Source organism: Micromys minutus, assembly GCF_963924665.1.
Source record: "Micromys minutus genome assembly, chromosome: 24".
Classification (NCBI taxonomy): Eukaryota; Metazoa; Chordata; class Mammalia; order Rodentia; family Muridae; genus Micromys; species Micromys minutus.
Genome location: NC_137959.1, coordinates 30,002,833 through 30,015,220, shown reverse-complemented (window position 1 = coordinate 30,015,220; position 12,388 = coordinate 30,002,833). Strand labels below are relative to the sequence as shown.

The 12,388-nt window shown below is 44.8% G+C and overlaps 2 protein-coding genes across 2 annotated transcripts; one reads left to right on the top strand and one right to left on the bottom strand.

Annotated features, from left to right (window-relative positions):
• Positions 1–3,397: 3,397 nt before the first annotated feature.
• On the top strand, positions 3,398–8,163 carry TMED6 (transmembrane p24 trafficking protein 6; the record flags this gene model as incomplete). Its single annotated transcript, XM_080936801.1, has 4 exons — positions 3,398–3,610; positions 4,486–4,612; positions 5,390–5,538; positions 7,933–8,163. 4 exons carry the CDS (start codon positions 3,398–3,400, stop codon positions 8,161–8,163), a joined length of 720 nt encoding a protein of 239 aa, XP_080792927.1.
• Positions 8,164–9,493: 1,330 nt separating this feature from the next.
• On the bottom strand, positions 9,494–12,172 carry NIP7 (nucleolar pre-rRNA processing protein NIP7). Its single transcript, XM_080936841.1, has 5 exons — positions 12,076–12,172; positions 11,886–11,972; positions 11,658–11,796; positions 11,189–11,329; positions 9,494–10,992 (listed from the first exon to the last, which is right to left on the bottom strand). The coding sequence occupies exons 1-5, from the start codon at positions 12,129–12,131 to the stop codon at positions 10,873–10,875; spliced, it is 543 nt and encodes a 180-aa protein (XP_080792967.1). The 5' UTR covers positions 12,132–12,172; the 3' UTR covers positions 9,494–10,872.
• Between the last annotated feature and the right edge of the window lie 216 nt (positions 12,173–12,388).

Genomic DNA, 12,388 nt, shown 5'->3' with positions numbered 1-12,388 from the left:
TCTTACCCTAAATCCCATCACTAGAAGTCTCTCTCCAGGGAGACTGGTAAGCCTAATGAATTAAAAAGGCAAAGTACCCTAAATAGCATGTGTCATGTGTCTGAGTCTTCAGTGTGTTTATGCAGCGTCCTGACAACTATGGATGCTGCTTGTAACAAGTGATGTTAAGACAGTGCTGGCCGTGGGACTGACTGGGAGACCTCTGTGTCCCTGTGGGATGAGGTAGTCCTGGGCTCCATGATGTAAAAACTTCCCAAGAGGGGGCTGGAGAGATGGCTCAGTGGTTAAGAGCACTGACTGCTCTTCCAGAGGTCCTGAGTTCAATTCCCAGCAACCACATGGTGGCTCACAACCATCTGTAATGAGATCTGATGCCCTCTTCTGGTGTGTCTGAAGACAGCTACAGTGTACTTATATAAAATAAGTAAACCTTTAAAACAAAATAACAACAAAAAACAACTTCATAAGAGCCACTGGAGCCAGTGGATTGAATTCTGGGAAATTCTTGGTTTAAAGGTGCCAATATAGACTTGTGTTTTTGTTTAAATGCTTCTCTCCCTCTCTCCCCCCCAAGCCCCCCCCCCCCACCATTTGCTATAGCATGGTAACATTTCATTACTGTGCCAACTGGAGAATGATAGCCCTTCCCTGTTGTTGTATTTTGGTTAGTTGGTTAGTTGTTTGGATTGGCTTGGATTTTTGAGACAAGATTTTTGTGTAGCTCTGACTGTATCTTGGAACTCGCCATGCAGACCAGACTGGCCTCGAACTGACAGAAATCCACCTGCCTCTGCTTCCTAAGTGCTGAGATAAAGATGTGTGCGCTACCACTGCCCAGCTCTGTAAAAAAAAAAAAAAAAAAAAAAAAATTAAGACTATCAGTTACTTTTCTGTTTGGTGTAAAACAGCATGACCCAAGCAACTTACAGATGAGTTTATTTGGGCTCATGGTTCTAGAGGGTAGGGGATTGTACTGGCTGGTTTTGTGTCAACTTGACACAAGCTGGAATTACCACAAAGAAAGCAGCCTCAGTTGAGGAAATGCCTCCATGAGATCCAGCTGAAAGGCATTTTCTCAACTAGAGATCAAGGGTGAAGGGCCCAGCCCATTGTGGGTGGTGCCATCCCTGGGCTGGTAGACCTGGGCTCTATAAGAAAGAGAGCTGAGCAAGCCAGTAAGTAACATCCCTCCATGGCCTCTGCATCAGCTCCTACTTCCCGACCTGCTTGAGTTCCAGTCCTGACTTCCTCTGGTGATAAACAGCATGTGGAAGTGTAAGCTGAATAAACCCTTTCCTCCCCAACTTGCTTCTTAGTCATGATGTTTGTGCAGGAATAGAAACCCTAAGACAAAGGGAGGTAGTGCAGCAAGCAGCAGACATGGAGCTGGAGCAGAAGCTGAGCATTCACATCTTGAACCACAAGCACAAAGCAGAGAGAGAGCAGTCTTTAATCCCAGTGTTTGGGAGGCAGAGGCAGAGGCAGAGGCCAGCCTGGTCTACATAGTGAATTCCAGGATAGATTGGACCCCAGTATCAAACATTAATTAGAATACACAGAGAGAGAAACTATGAGAGGCCCACCCCTAGTGACATACTTCCTCCTGCAAGGCCAACAGCACCACTATCTGGGGACCAAGTATTCAAATGCCTGAGACTACCAGCAGCATATACTTCTCAAACCACTGTAGAATTCATGAAATAAAAATGTTAGCCTCTCGGGCTAATGCTGGGCCATCTTGGGCTACACACACACACACACACACACACACAAGATTACAGGAGTCAGAATTTGGAAACCAACAGCTTGAGAAACTATCTTAGAACATGAGGACTCCAGCTATGCCAACTATTCCTATGGGACCACGAGCCACTCAGGTCTGTGTCGCGTCCTCAACACTAATACAGTAGAGCACAGTATTGTGAGGACAAAAGTAAACAGTAAAATCCTGAGCTCAGTTCCTGTCACAATCAGCTGGTGTTGAAGTCATGAGTGAACAGGACATTAGGGACTGGGATATGTAATAGTCTTAGAATTGGGATAAATAGTGGGTGAGCTTCCCCCACCAGGCAGGAAAGACTCAGTGGAGGGCTAGACCACCTTGTTCACTCTCCATCTGGGTTTCCATCCATATGATAAATCCCATGGGGAGGAGAGGGCTTATTTGGTTTATGCATCCACATCACAGCTCATCTTTGAAGAAAGCCAGGACAAGGATCTGAGGAAGGAGCTGCTACAGAGGCCGTGGAGGAGCACTGCTTGTGAGCCTTTTGTTCATCTTTTGCTCTGCCTGTCTTCTTACAGAACCCAGGACCACCCCTAGTGACATACTTCCTCCTGCAAGGCCATATTTTATAAACTTATCCCCTGTACATGGCCCACCCACAATGGAGTGGACCCTCCCCCATCAATCACTAACCAAGAAAATTTCCTACAGGCTTGCCTGCAGCCTGATTTTATGGAGGCATTTTCTCAAGGGAGGATCCCTCATTTCAGATGAGTATAGCTTAGGTCAAGTTGACACAAAAGTAGCCAGCACTTCTTCATACACTAAAATTTGTATGAAGCAGGGTGTGGTGGTAAATGTCTTTGATTTCAGTGCCCAGAGGCAGGCAGATTTCTGAGTTCAAGCCCAGCCTGGAGAGAGGCTCAGTGGTTAAGAGCAGTGGCTGCTATTCTGAAGGTCCTGGGTGCCAGGAATTGAACCCACAACCAGGGTTCCCAACCCACTATAACTGTAGTCCCACAGGATCTGATGCTCTCTTCTGGTGTGCAGATGTACATACAAACAAAACACCAATATACATAAAATAAATATTTACAAAACAGTGTGGTCTACATAGGAGACCCTGCACTGCACCCCACCTCACCCCCAAAAAGTGAAAAAAAATCTTTGGTGTCCATGTGTGTTCTGTGCTTTGCTCTCGGACAGGAAATCTGTTGGCCAGATGCTGTCCTGATGTTGAATAGACTGTCAGTGGTCCCTAGTCATTTGCTATAAGAGACACCTCATCCCAGCTAGCTTTTGTCACTATGCTTAATGGCTGTAAACGAACTTGCCACATATTTAATCTACAAGAAGCAAGAACTGAATAAACGCCTTCAAGGATGGATGGATGGATGGAAAACTCTCTTGTGGTTAGGTAACTTTCTAGCACCTATAATGTAGATCTGGCAAGCTACTTTCTTGAGATGAAAGCAAAATCCTTCTGTGGGCCAACCTGGTGGGGGAAGAAAGGTTGTGGCTCATGGCACCTGTATTGCAGAATATTTACAATGGCCCTGAAATTGGTCCTAACTGTGGCTTGTGGAGTTAATGATTAGCTGGATGCTTGTCTGACTTCCTTTCCACAGGACTGTGAGCAGCTTACCTGAAGACAAATCCACAGAAGGCAGCATGTTCCCTTTGCTCCTTGAGGCTGGGCTGGTGGTTCTGAGCCTAGTGACTTCTGCTAAGAGTCAGGAGACAGATCCCCTACGTGGTTTCAAGGACCAGCCACTCTCCCGTGGAGCTGATCAACATGACTTTGCCGTCATGGTCCATCCAGGAGACATAGAATGTTTCTGGCAATTTGCTGACCAGATGGGTTACTTCTACTTCAGCTATGAGGTGCGTGAAGGCCTCTATCCATACCTTTTACCAAGTGAACCAGGCTTTTTATGAAGCCAAGGTCTGGTTCTCTATAATGCTGTGGCTGTCACTTGTGAATCAAACGGACTTTCAGTTGGAGAGCAACTCTGGGTAAGACTCTGATGCATAGCCAGCAACAGGAGCTAAAGCATATGGCTTGGTCCAGAACTAGAAGACACAGAAGTGTGTTCCAAGCCAATGGACAAAACCATGCTCCTTCAGGAGAGGAAACCTTCACCTTTCCTCTGATTTGAGGAAAGACAGCACTTGCTGAAATAGTCACATAATTGTGGGGCACACATCTTTAGTCCCAGCACTCAGGAGGCAGAGGCAGGGGGATTTCTGAGTTCAAGGCCAGCCTGGCCTACATAGTGAGTTCCAGGACAGCCAGCATTACACAGAGAAACCCTGTCAGGAAAGGAGAAAGAGAGACAGAGACAGACAGAGACAGAGAGACAGAAAAGTAAGAGTCCCATAATAGATTTTAAATGAAATCACTTCAGTTAATGGGAGGGAACAATGTCAGCTCTCCTGCTTGTGTTAATCCTAGCAAACTAGAGAGTAACTAACTCAAGGCTTGTCTATGCAACCAGACAATTCTATTTCATTTTGGAAGGTGCCTATCCCTTGGGCAAGTACACCCAAACAGGCTTATGCCACCCAAGGAGCTTAAGTTTAAAGTTAGAGGTAACTTCGGTTGTTTTTTTCAGGTTGTGGGGCTCTCGGGAGACAGGGTTTCATGGAACTTAGGCACTGGTCACAGACTTGAGACACAGCATCAGTCTTTTTACCTTGCTGGTGTTTGAGTGACATAGCAGGGACCTTCTCTCTCTCTTTTTTAATGGTGATGGAAGGTTCAGCGCACTCTCGGAATGTCACATGACCGCCACATTGTTGCCACAGCACAAACCCCACAGGGTTTCCTTATTGACACTTCCCTGGATGTAAGGGGCCAGATTAACTTTGCTACACAAGAAACAGGTATGTATTCATTTCCAAAGCTATAAAAATAGTCATAAATTTCTATGAAATTGAGGAGTAAGGGTTGGGGAGTGGTGGCGCACACCTTTAATCCCAGCACTCAGGAAGCAGAGACAGGTGAATCTGTCAGTTCAAGACCAGCCCAGTCTACAAAGTGAGTTCAGGGACAGCCAGGTCTCTTAAACAGAGAAATTCTGCCACCTACAGTGACACACCTTCACCAACAAAGCCACACCTTCAAACCCTTCCCAAAACAGTTCTCCCAAAAGGAAACCAAGCATTTAAATGTGGGACTATTCTCACTCCAACCCCCACCCTGGTCTTCATAGTTACATAATGAGACCCTATCTCAAGACAAAGCAAAAAACAAAGTAGAAATTAGTGTTGGAAGAGAAAAAACATTTTTTTTTTGCTATCTAATATAGGAGCTATCATTTAGCAAAATGTAGTTGTAAGTAATATACTGTTAGCTGCTGGTAAGAACAGTCCCTTTGTGACAAAAATGGACCTGTTACTTACTAAATATACAGGTGCTGTAGTAGCAATTTGAAACCAGGGAACAAACTAATAATAGTAGTGCATGATCCTCATCACAATGTTTCAAAGGCTGAGGCAGGAGAATTCTGGGTTCAAGTCCAGGCTTAGCTATATAGTGAGACCATACCTCAGATTGAAAAAATAAAATCAAACAAACCGGTGCCCAGTTATGTGTATGGGGAAGTGTAAGACAGGGTTGGGCACTGAAGATGTGGTAATGATATCCCAGAGTCCCCACAGGCTTCTATCAGCTTTGCCTAAGAAATGAGCAGAATCGCTTTAGTTCTTTACAAGTGTATCTCAGCTTCGGAGTTTTCTACGAGGGGCTGGAGATGGACCACAAGCAGAGTCAAAGACAGCAGCTGAACGATACTCTGGATGCAATAGAGGTAATGGGGTTGGCACTCTTGGGGGTGTGGCCTGAATGTGGGAGGACTCATCAGTATAAAAACCAAACATACAAAAGGAGCTGACCCTTCATCATGATGTGGCATGGTGCGCCTCTAGTACCAATGCCTGGGAAAACAATGGCTAACAGGTTTGTCTAGTCCACTGCCTGTCTGAAATATACATTCACAGACTTTGCAGCTGCTCTAGTACTTAAAGCAGAACAATCTCATGTCCCTGCAAGAAATTCTACATTTCCCTCACTGCCCCGTCCCTCTAGAATCTCCCAGACCTAGAAGCCTGGTTGTACTGTTCCTTGTAAGTTTTCTGAAAACAAAATCATGCATGTGGCTTTCTATGGTCGCTTCTTTCACAAAGCATGGCTTTTGTTTGAGACAAGATCTTAATATGTAGTCTTAACTGGCCTTAAGTCATTATGTAGACCAGGCTGGCCTTGAACTCAGAGAGATCCACGAATTTTCCTCTTGAGTGTTGAGATTAAAGGCATGCACCACCATGTCCAGTCTGATTTTTCTTTTGAGACAGTTTTTCTGTGTAGCCATGGCTGTCCTGGAACTTGCTTTATAGACCAGACTGGCCTCAAACTCACAGAGATCCACCTGCCTCAGTCTCCTGAGTGCTGGGATTAAAAGTATGCACCACACCTGGTTTTGTTTTGAAATAGGGTCTCACACTCTGTAGCTCAGATTGGCCTTGAATTTGCAGCAATCCTCCTGCCTCAGCTTGAATGCTAAGATTACAGGCCCAAATTATCACACCTAATTTACATGGTATGTTTGGCCCCTTCTGGCTGGTCCTTGGTTCTTTTCACATAGCTGAGCATCCTACTGTATAAATGCAGTTTTGTTGGTGGCTATCCTCACCAGCTGACTGCATTCGAGTTTCTACCTCTTGGCTCTCACAGTGCTGTTGCTAATATTTGCAAACAAGCTTTTGTGTTTTCTTTACATGTACCTACAAGTGGAATTTCTGGCATGATTTAAACTGCTTAGTTTTGTATGAACTACCTGCCAGTTTTCCATAGTGGATTAAACCTTTAGGCAGCTACCCATCCTAAAGGATTATTGTTGATGATAGCTGTCCTGGTGGTTGTGAAATAGTATCTTCTGCTTTGATTTACTCATAAGCATTCTTATTATCGGAAAGGCCCATAAATTGCTATAAAAATAAGAACTGCAATAAAACATAAAAATTAAGGGCTGGGTCAGCGGTAAGAGCTCTCTCCTCTTCCAAGAGGACCCAGGTTCAATGCCAAGCACCCATGTCAGGCAGCTCACAATACCTGCAACTTCAGTGCTTGCTTGTATGTGGTACACATGAATTTATGCTGATGTGTATGTAGTACTTGGGGTGTAAAGGCAGGCAGATCTCCTGAGTTCAAGGTCAGCCTAGTCTACAGAGCAAGTTCCAGGATAGCCACACAGAAACCAAACAAAACTTAAACCTTTTCTTTTTTCAACTTCTCATTTTTATTTATGACAAACTTTCCTGACCTTCTGTCAAAAGGTTTTCAAGACAATCTCATTAGTCATGGCTAGTCAGAGAACAGAATCATCTGACTTGCCCATCCTGTGAGTGGCCCCCACAGATAGTATAGTTCTTAACCTAGCCATTAAACCGGCTCTGACCTTGTCACCTTGGTCACATTCACCTGGATGGACAAGTGTTCCTGGGCACCAAAGACGTGGTTGCTCTCAGAGCATTTCCACCACATATCCAGGTGCAGAACGAACTCCCTGATTGTTCTTTCTGCATGTTGAGGCTGTGCCTGCTGACTGGTCCAGCGGGAGGGCAGAAAGGCTAAATATCTCTTCATGTTTATTGACTGTTATCTTCTTTGGGAAAATGTCTACTCAAATCCTTTGCTAAGGGCTGGGGATATACGTCAGTGCTAACTAGCCCTTGCCCGGCATGTACAAGCACCAACCCCTGCCCCCACAAAAGTGTTGGGGGAGGCCATCTTTTCCCAGAAACTCCTTGTAAGAGGTTTCTTTACATTCTGGGTAAACTTCTGACTTAACATGTGATCAGTAGACACCTTCTCCCATCACTCTGTCTCCCTGGCACACAAAAACTTTGTCCTAAATCTTACTGGAACAGAGGCATGTTTGCTTGACAGCTGCCTGTCATTCATGGCAGCTTTTATACTACCATGGCAACATTTGGAATTTGGTATTTGCAGGAGACATCTTGCCAAAGACATTTCTCATAAGCCTAACACAGTCCACAGGGACAAGGACAAGTTAGGAGGGTAATGACATGTTGAAGACATATCTCAAGCGAAAGATCTAGAAATCTGAGTGGCTTATACACATAACAGAGTAGACCAGGAATTCTAAGTCCTCCAGCTGGAGTGGCTTTCCTTCTTCCCACAGGATAGCACACGAAAAGTGCAGAACCATGTCTTCCACATGTGGCGCTTCTACAATTCTGCCAGGATGAGGAAGGTGGCTGACTTTTTCCTCCTGCAGTCTAACTATACCTATGTGCACTGGTGGTCCACAGCACAGAGCCTTGCTATTGTTCTCTCCGGGGTCCTCCAGCTCTATTTCTTGAAACGTCTGTTCACCGTCTCAACTGCTGACACAAAGAAGCCAAGATGCTAATACATAGCATATTTGTCAAAGCTCTGACCAAATCAGCTTTGTAAAGTTATTGAGAAAAAAAGTCAACTTAAATCCCCCTTCTCTTTGTGCCCATCAATAAAGGCAAATGGCAGTAATAAAAGGAGTTTTGATGCTGATTTTAAAATATGTATTAAGTGCTTATAGTTGAAAGTACGTTTTGTTTTTTTTGTTGTTGTTTGAGACAGGGTTTCAATATGTAGCTTTGGCTAGCCTAGAACTTGCTAGGTAGACCCAACTCACCTCAAACTAAAGAGATTTACTTGCCTCTGTGTCCCCACTGCTGGCAAGATGTGTACCACCATCCTTAGCCTAAAAACCAATCTTTATGCAGCTGTCCCTTAACCTTTTGAGAATTTTAATAGAGAACCCTGGAAGGGGTTGTAAGGACGAAGCTCACTTGCTTTATTTGCAGCTTGGGCTTTGATCCTTGGCACCACATAAACTAGAAAAATCACAATTTGGTTGCATTCAAATCTGAACTTTAGCACTCCTAAGCCAGTTCAAGACCACATCCCAAGTTAAAAGCTCTGAAGAGTTGAAAACAAGACAAAGTCAATTTTCTGGAGTTCAAAAAATTTTAATCCATTGTACTGAACTACAAAGGCCAGTGTCCCCACTTTCTACCTTGCCCCAGGGATTGAACACGTCAGGTTTGGTGCACATGCCCTTATCCACTCTACCAGCCTGCCCACTGAGTTATCTTGCTGGCCATATAGTGCCTTCAGCAGTTGAAAATATTTTATTTTACATGATGTCACCTGGGGTTGGAGGTATGGCTCAGTGGTTAAGAGCACTGACTGCTCTTCCAGAGGTCCTGAGTTCAAATCCCAGCAACCACATGGTGGCTCACAACCATCTGTAATGAGATCTGATACCCTCTTATGGTGTAACTGAAGACAACTACGGTGTACTTACACATAACACATAAATCTTTAAAAAAAAAAAAACAACAAAAAAAAAGTTACCTTTGGAAACTGGTGTGACAGACTGTCACTTGAGAGGCTAAGACAACCTGGGCCTCATAGTGTTTCTGACCAACTTAGATATAAATTATTCTGAAGCTGGGCATGATGAAGCACATCTTTAGCCCAGCATTTGGGAGTAAACAGAGCTCTGAGTTAGAGGCCAGCCTGGTCTACAGAGTCAGTTCCAGGACAGCCAGGGCTAAAGAGAAACCCTGCCTGTCTCAAAAGAAAAAAAAAGGGGAGGGGGAGGTGAACCTGGTAGGGTAGTACACCCATTTAAACCCAGAAACTTCAGAATCCGATGGATCTCTGAGTTTGAGGCCAGCCTCAGCTACTTAGCACATTCTAAGCCTGTCAGAGATAAACAGAACCTGTTCCAAAAGAAAAAAAAAAAAAAAAGTAACAAAGCTATTTCAACAGATAGGAAAAATGGCTGAGCGGTTAAGAAGTATTCTCTTTCGGAGGGCTGGCATTTGGTCACCAACACTAACAGGCAGCTCACAGCTGCCTTTACCTTAAGCTCCAAGAAATCCCAACTCTTGTTTTCTGGCTTCTGAGGACACTGACATCCAAGTGGAATACACTCACAGACACAGTTTTCTGTTTGGACACGGGGTATCTCTACTATTTGCCAGACCCTATGCTGGATGCTTTACAACTGTTATTTTCAATTCTGACTAGAGGTATTTTTTTTTCAGTTTTGTGGGTTTATTTTTTAAGGCTGGCCAGGATCTCCTTATGTAGATCAGGCTGGCCTCAACCCCCCAGAGCTCCACCTGTCTCCGCCCCACCCCATGCTGGAATTAAAGATGTGTACCACTGTAAGTTAGCTTTATGATTTTAAGAAAGAAAAGAAGCTCCTCTAAGCAGTAACTTACCCAACACCATCCAGCTGGCAAGCAGCAGGACTGAGGCTTGAATAAACCCCACACTCCACACCACTTACAGAAAAGAACAGTCAAACCCCATCTGTTAAATTTATTAGGGGTTGGAGAGATGGCCAGTGGTTAGGAGTCCTACTGTTCCTGCAGAAGACCTGGGTTCAATTCCCAGCACCTACATTGTGGCTCACAACCAATAATTCTAGTTCCAGGAGATCCGAAGCCATCTTCTGACTTCCTTGGGCACCAGGCACATATGTAGTTCACATACATACGTGCAGACAAAACATTCACACATATAAAATTAAAAAATAAAACCATTAAAATTTATTAAATTCCATATGTAAACCCACAGGCATGGCCTACTATCCTTATATAGTGGTTTCTATCTTTAATATTAATAAATAATAGAAAGCCCACTGTGCTATTATAAGCCTGGAAAACAGTGTTATCATAGATAACAGTAAGATTACTCCTGTCCTCAGTGAAGTAACTTAGAAACCATCATTCAGAATAAGTCTTCTGATTCAGACAAGGACGATGCAGATACAAAATAGAAACACTCTACAGGTTCTGGTTTGTCTGTTTTAGGTTTTTGAGACAAGTCTCACTAGGTAGCCCAGGCTAGCCTTGAACTTGCCAAGTAGCCTGAGCTGGCCTTATACTTATGATCCACCTGCTTTTGACTCTAGAGGGCCAGAAACCCTACTTCTGAGTCATTTCTGTTGATAAGATCCAAGCTGCTTATCTCGGTGTCCTCCAGATTTAACATGATGGCCTGCACACAGGAAACAAAGCTAAGTCCTCTTCTTACACAGCAAAATGTTCTTGGGATGACCATCCTAAGTCAACGTCTCTTCGTGGCGTACGTACTCCCCAATGTCTGCTTGATGGAACACCACAATTGCCATGGGGTCCACTTTCCTGCAGTCTTGGGTAGACTTTGCTGCTACCCCAAAACCCTGGAATTGAAAGAACAAGCTTATTTACAAAAAAAAAAAAAAAAAAAAAAAAAACCACAAAATAAAAACTATATTGAAACAGTTGTATCTTTGAGAATTGTGAAGGGGGCCAAGGTCTGTCTAAGAGGTGCTGACTGAAACCACATCCTTTTTAGTTAGGTACTTGGTATTTGTGATGGCTACCTTTGCTACTCACCAAAGGAATGTCTGCCATGGAATAAACCACTACTCCCTGGTACTGAGATGTGTTTTCAGTAATTCGACCCAGACCGGATTTCAACACATGGTTTCCATACAAGAAGGACTGCTCTGCTCCAGGCTTTATCCACACTTTATACTGAAAAAGTCGAAAACCAAGAGACAAAGATGGTAGGTTATACCCCTGTAGGTGGATTAGCGGCTGCTTCTGTGTTTAGGGAGAGGTGGAAAGAAGGTCATGTTCCCTTTAAGTTGTTTGGCCCTGATTTGTGATCTTTCACCGTGGAGTTCCTTCCTCAACTTTACATCTTGGATCCTAGGATCGATCATCCATCCTCACCACTGCCACTTTCTGATACCCAACTGACACTGTGGAGGCCTGTTTTCCTGTAGACAACTAGGCTATGCAGCTGTGTTCTGATCGGTCCACCATCCCGGATGGCAAAATAGAGACCAGCCCCACATACCTTGGCATAGGGTGCAAGGTAATCCAGAGCTGTAACGTGCAACCGGAACTTGTGGGTCTTAGTAAACTTTCCAAAACACGTCCCCAAGGACATTAGCTTATCTCCGGAGATGTTGGCGGCCAGCTTCAGGATCATCTCACTAGAAGGACGAGAAAGGTACCCGGTGACGGCCACTGATGGATGTAGGCCTCCAGCCCGATACACAGTGAGCACCAAGCCCCAGCTCACCTCACATAGTACACTCGGTCGTTGTGCAGCCGGAAACAGTAGGTGCCGTCCGGTCTGTCCACCAGGAGTTGTAGATTCTCTCCAATGCTGAGGATAAGAAGATTGGCAGCTGAGCGGGAACCGCGTCCGCCCCAGTGCCGCAGCCCCACTCCCCGCACGCCCGTCCCTCATCCGCCCCTCGGGTTCTTACTATTTCGCAATCTTCTCAAACATGACCCGAGTCTCTTCTTCAGTCAAAGGCCTCATTTTCCCCGCTAGCTTGGCTCCCGGGATCCTCGTGCCTAGAGAGCCGGAAGCGGAAGTCACTACTTCTACTTCCTGGGTCCACCAAAGCGTGCCTCTCTAGCCTAATTCTATGTGTTCTCTGCGCTAGCGCCACCTATCTCAGCCGACTTCTGGGGACAGAAACCCGGCGAGGTGACAAACCATAGAGACAGGAAATGTTTCCCAACTGTTTCCGTTTTCAGGATAGAAACCAGCGCCCTCACGGGTCTGGAGGGGAA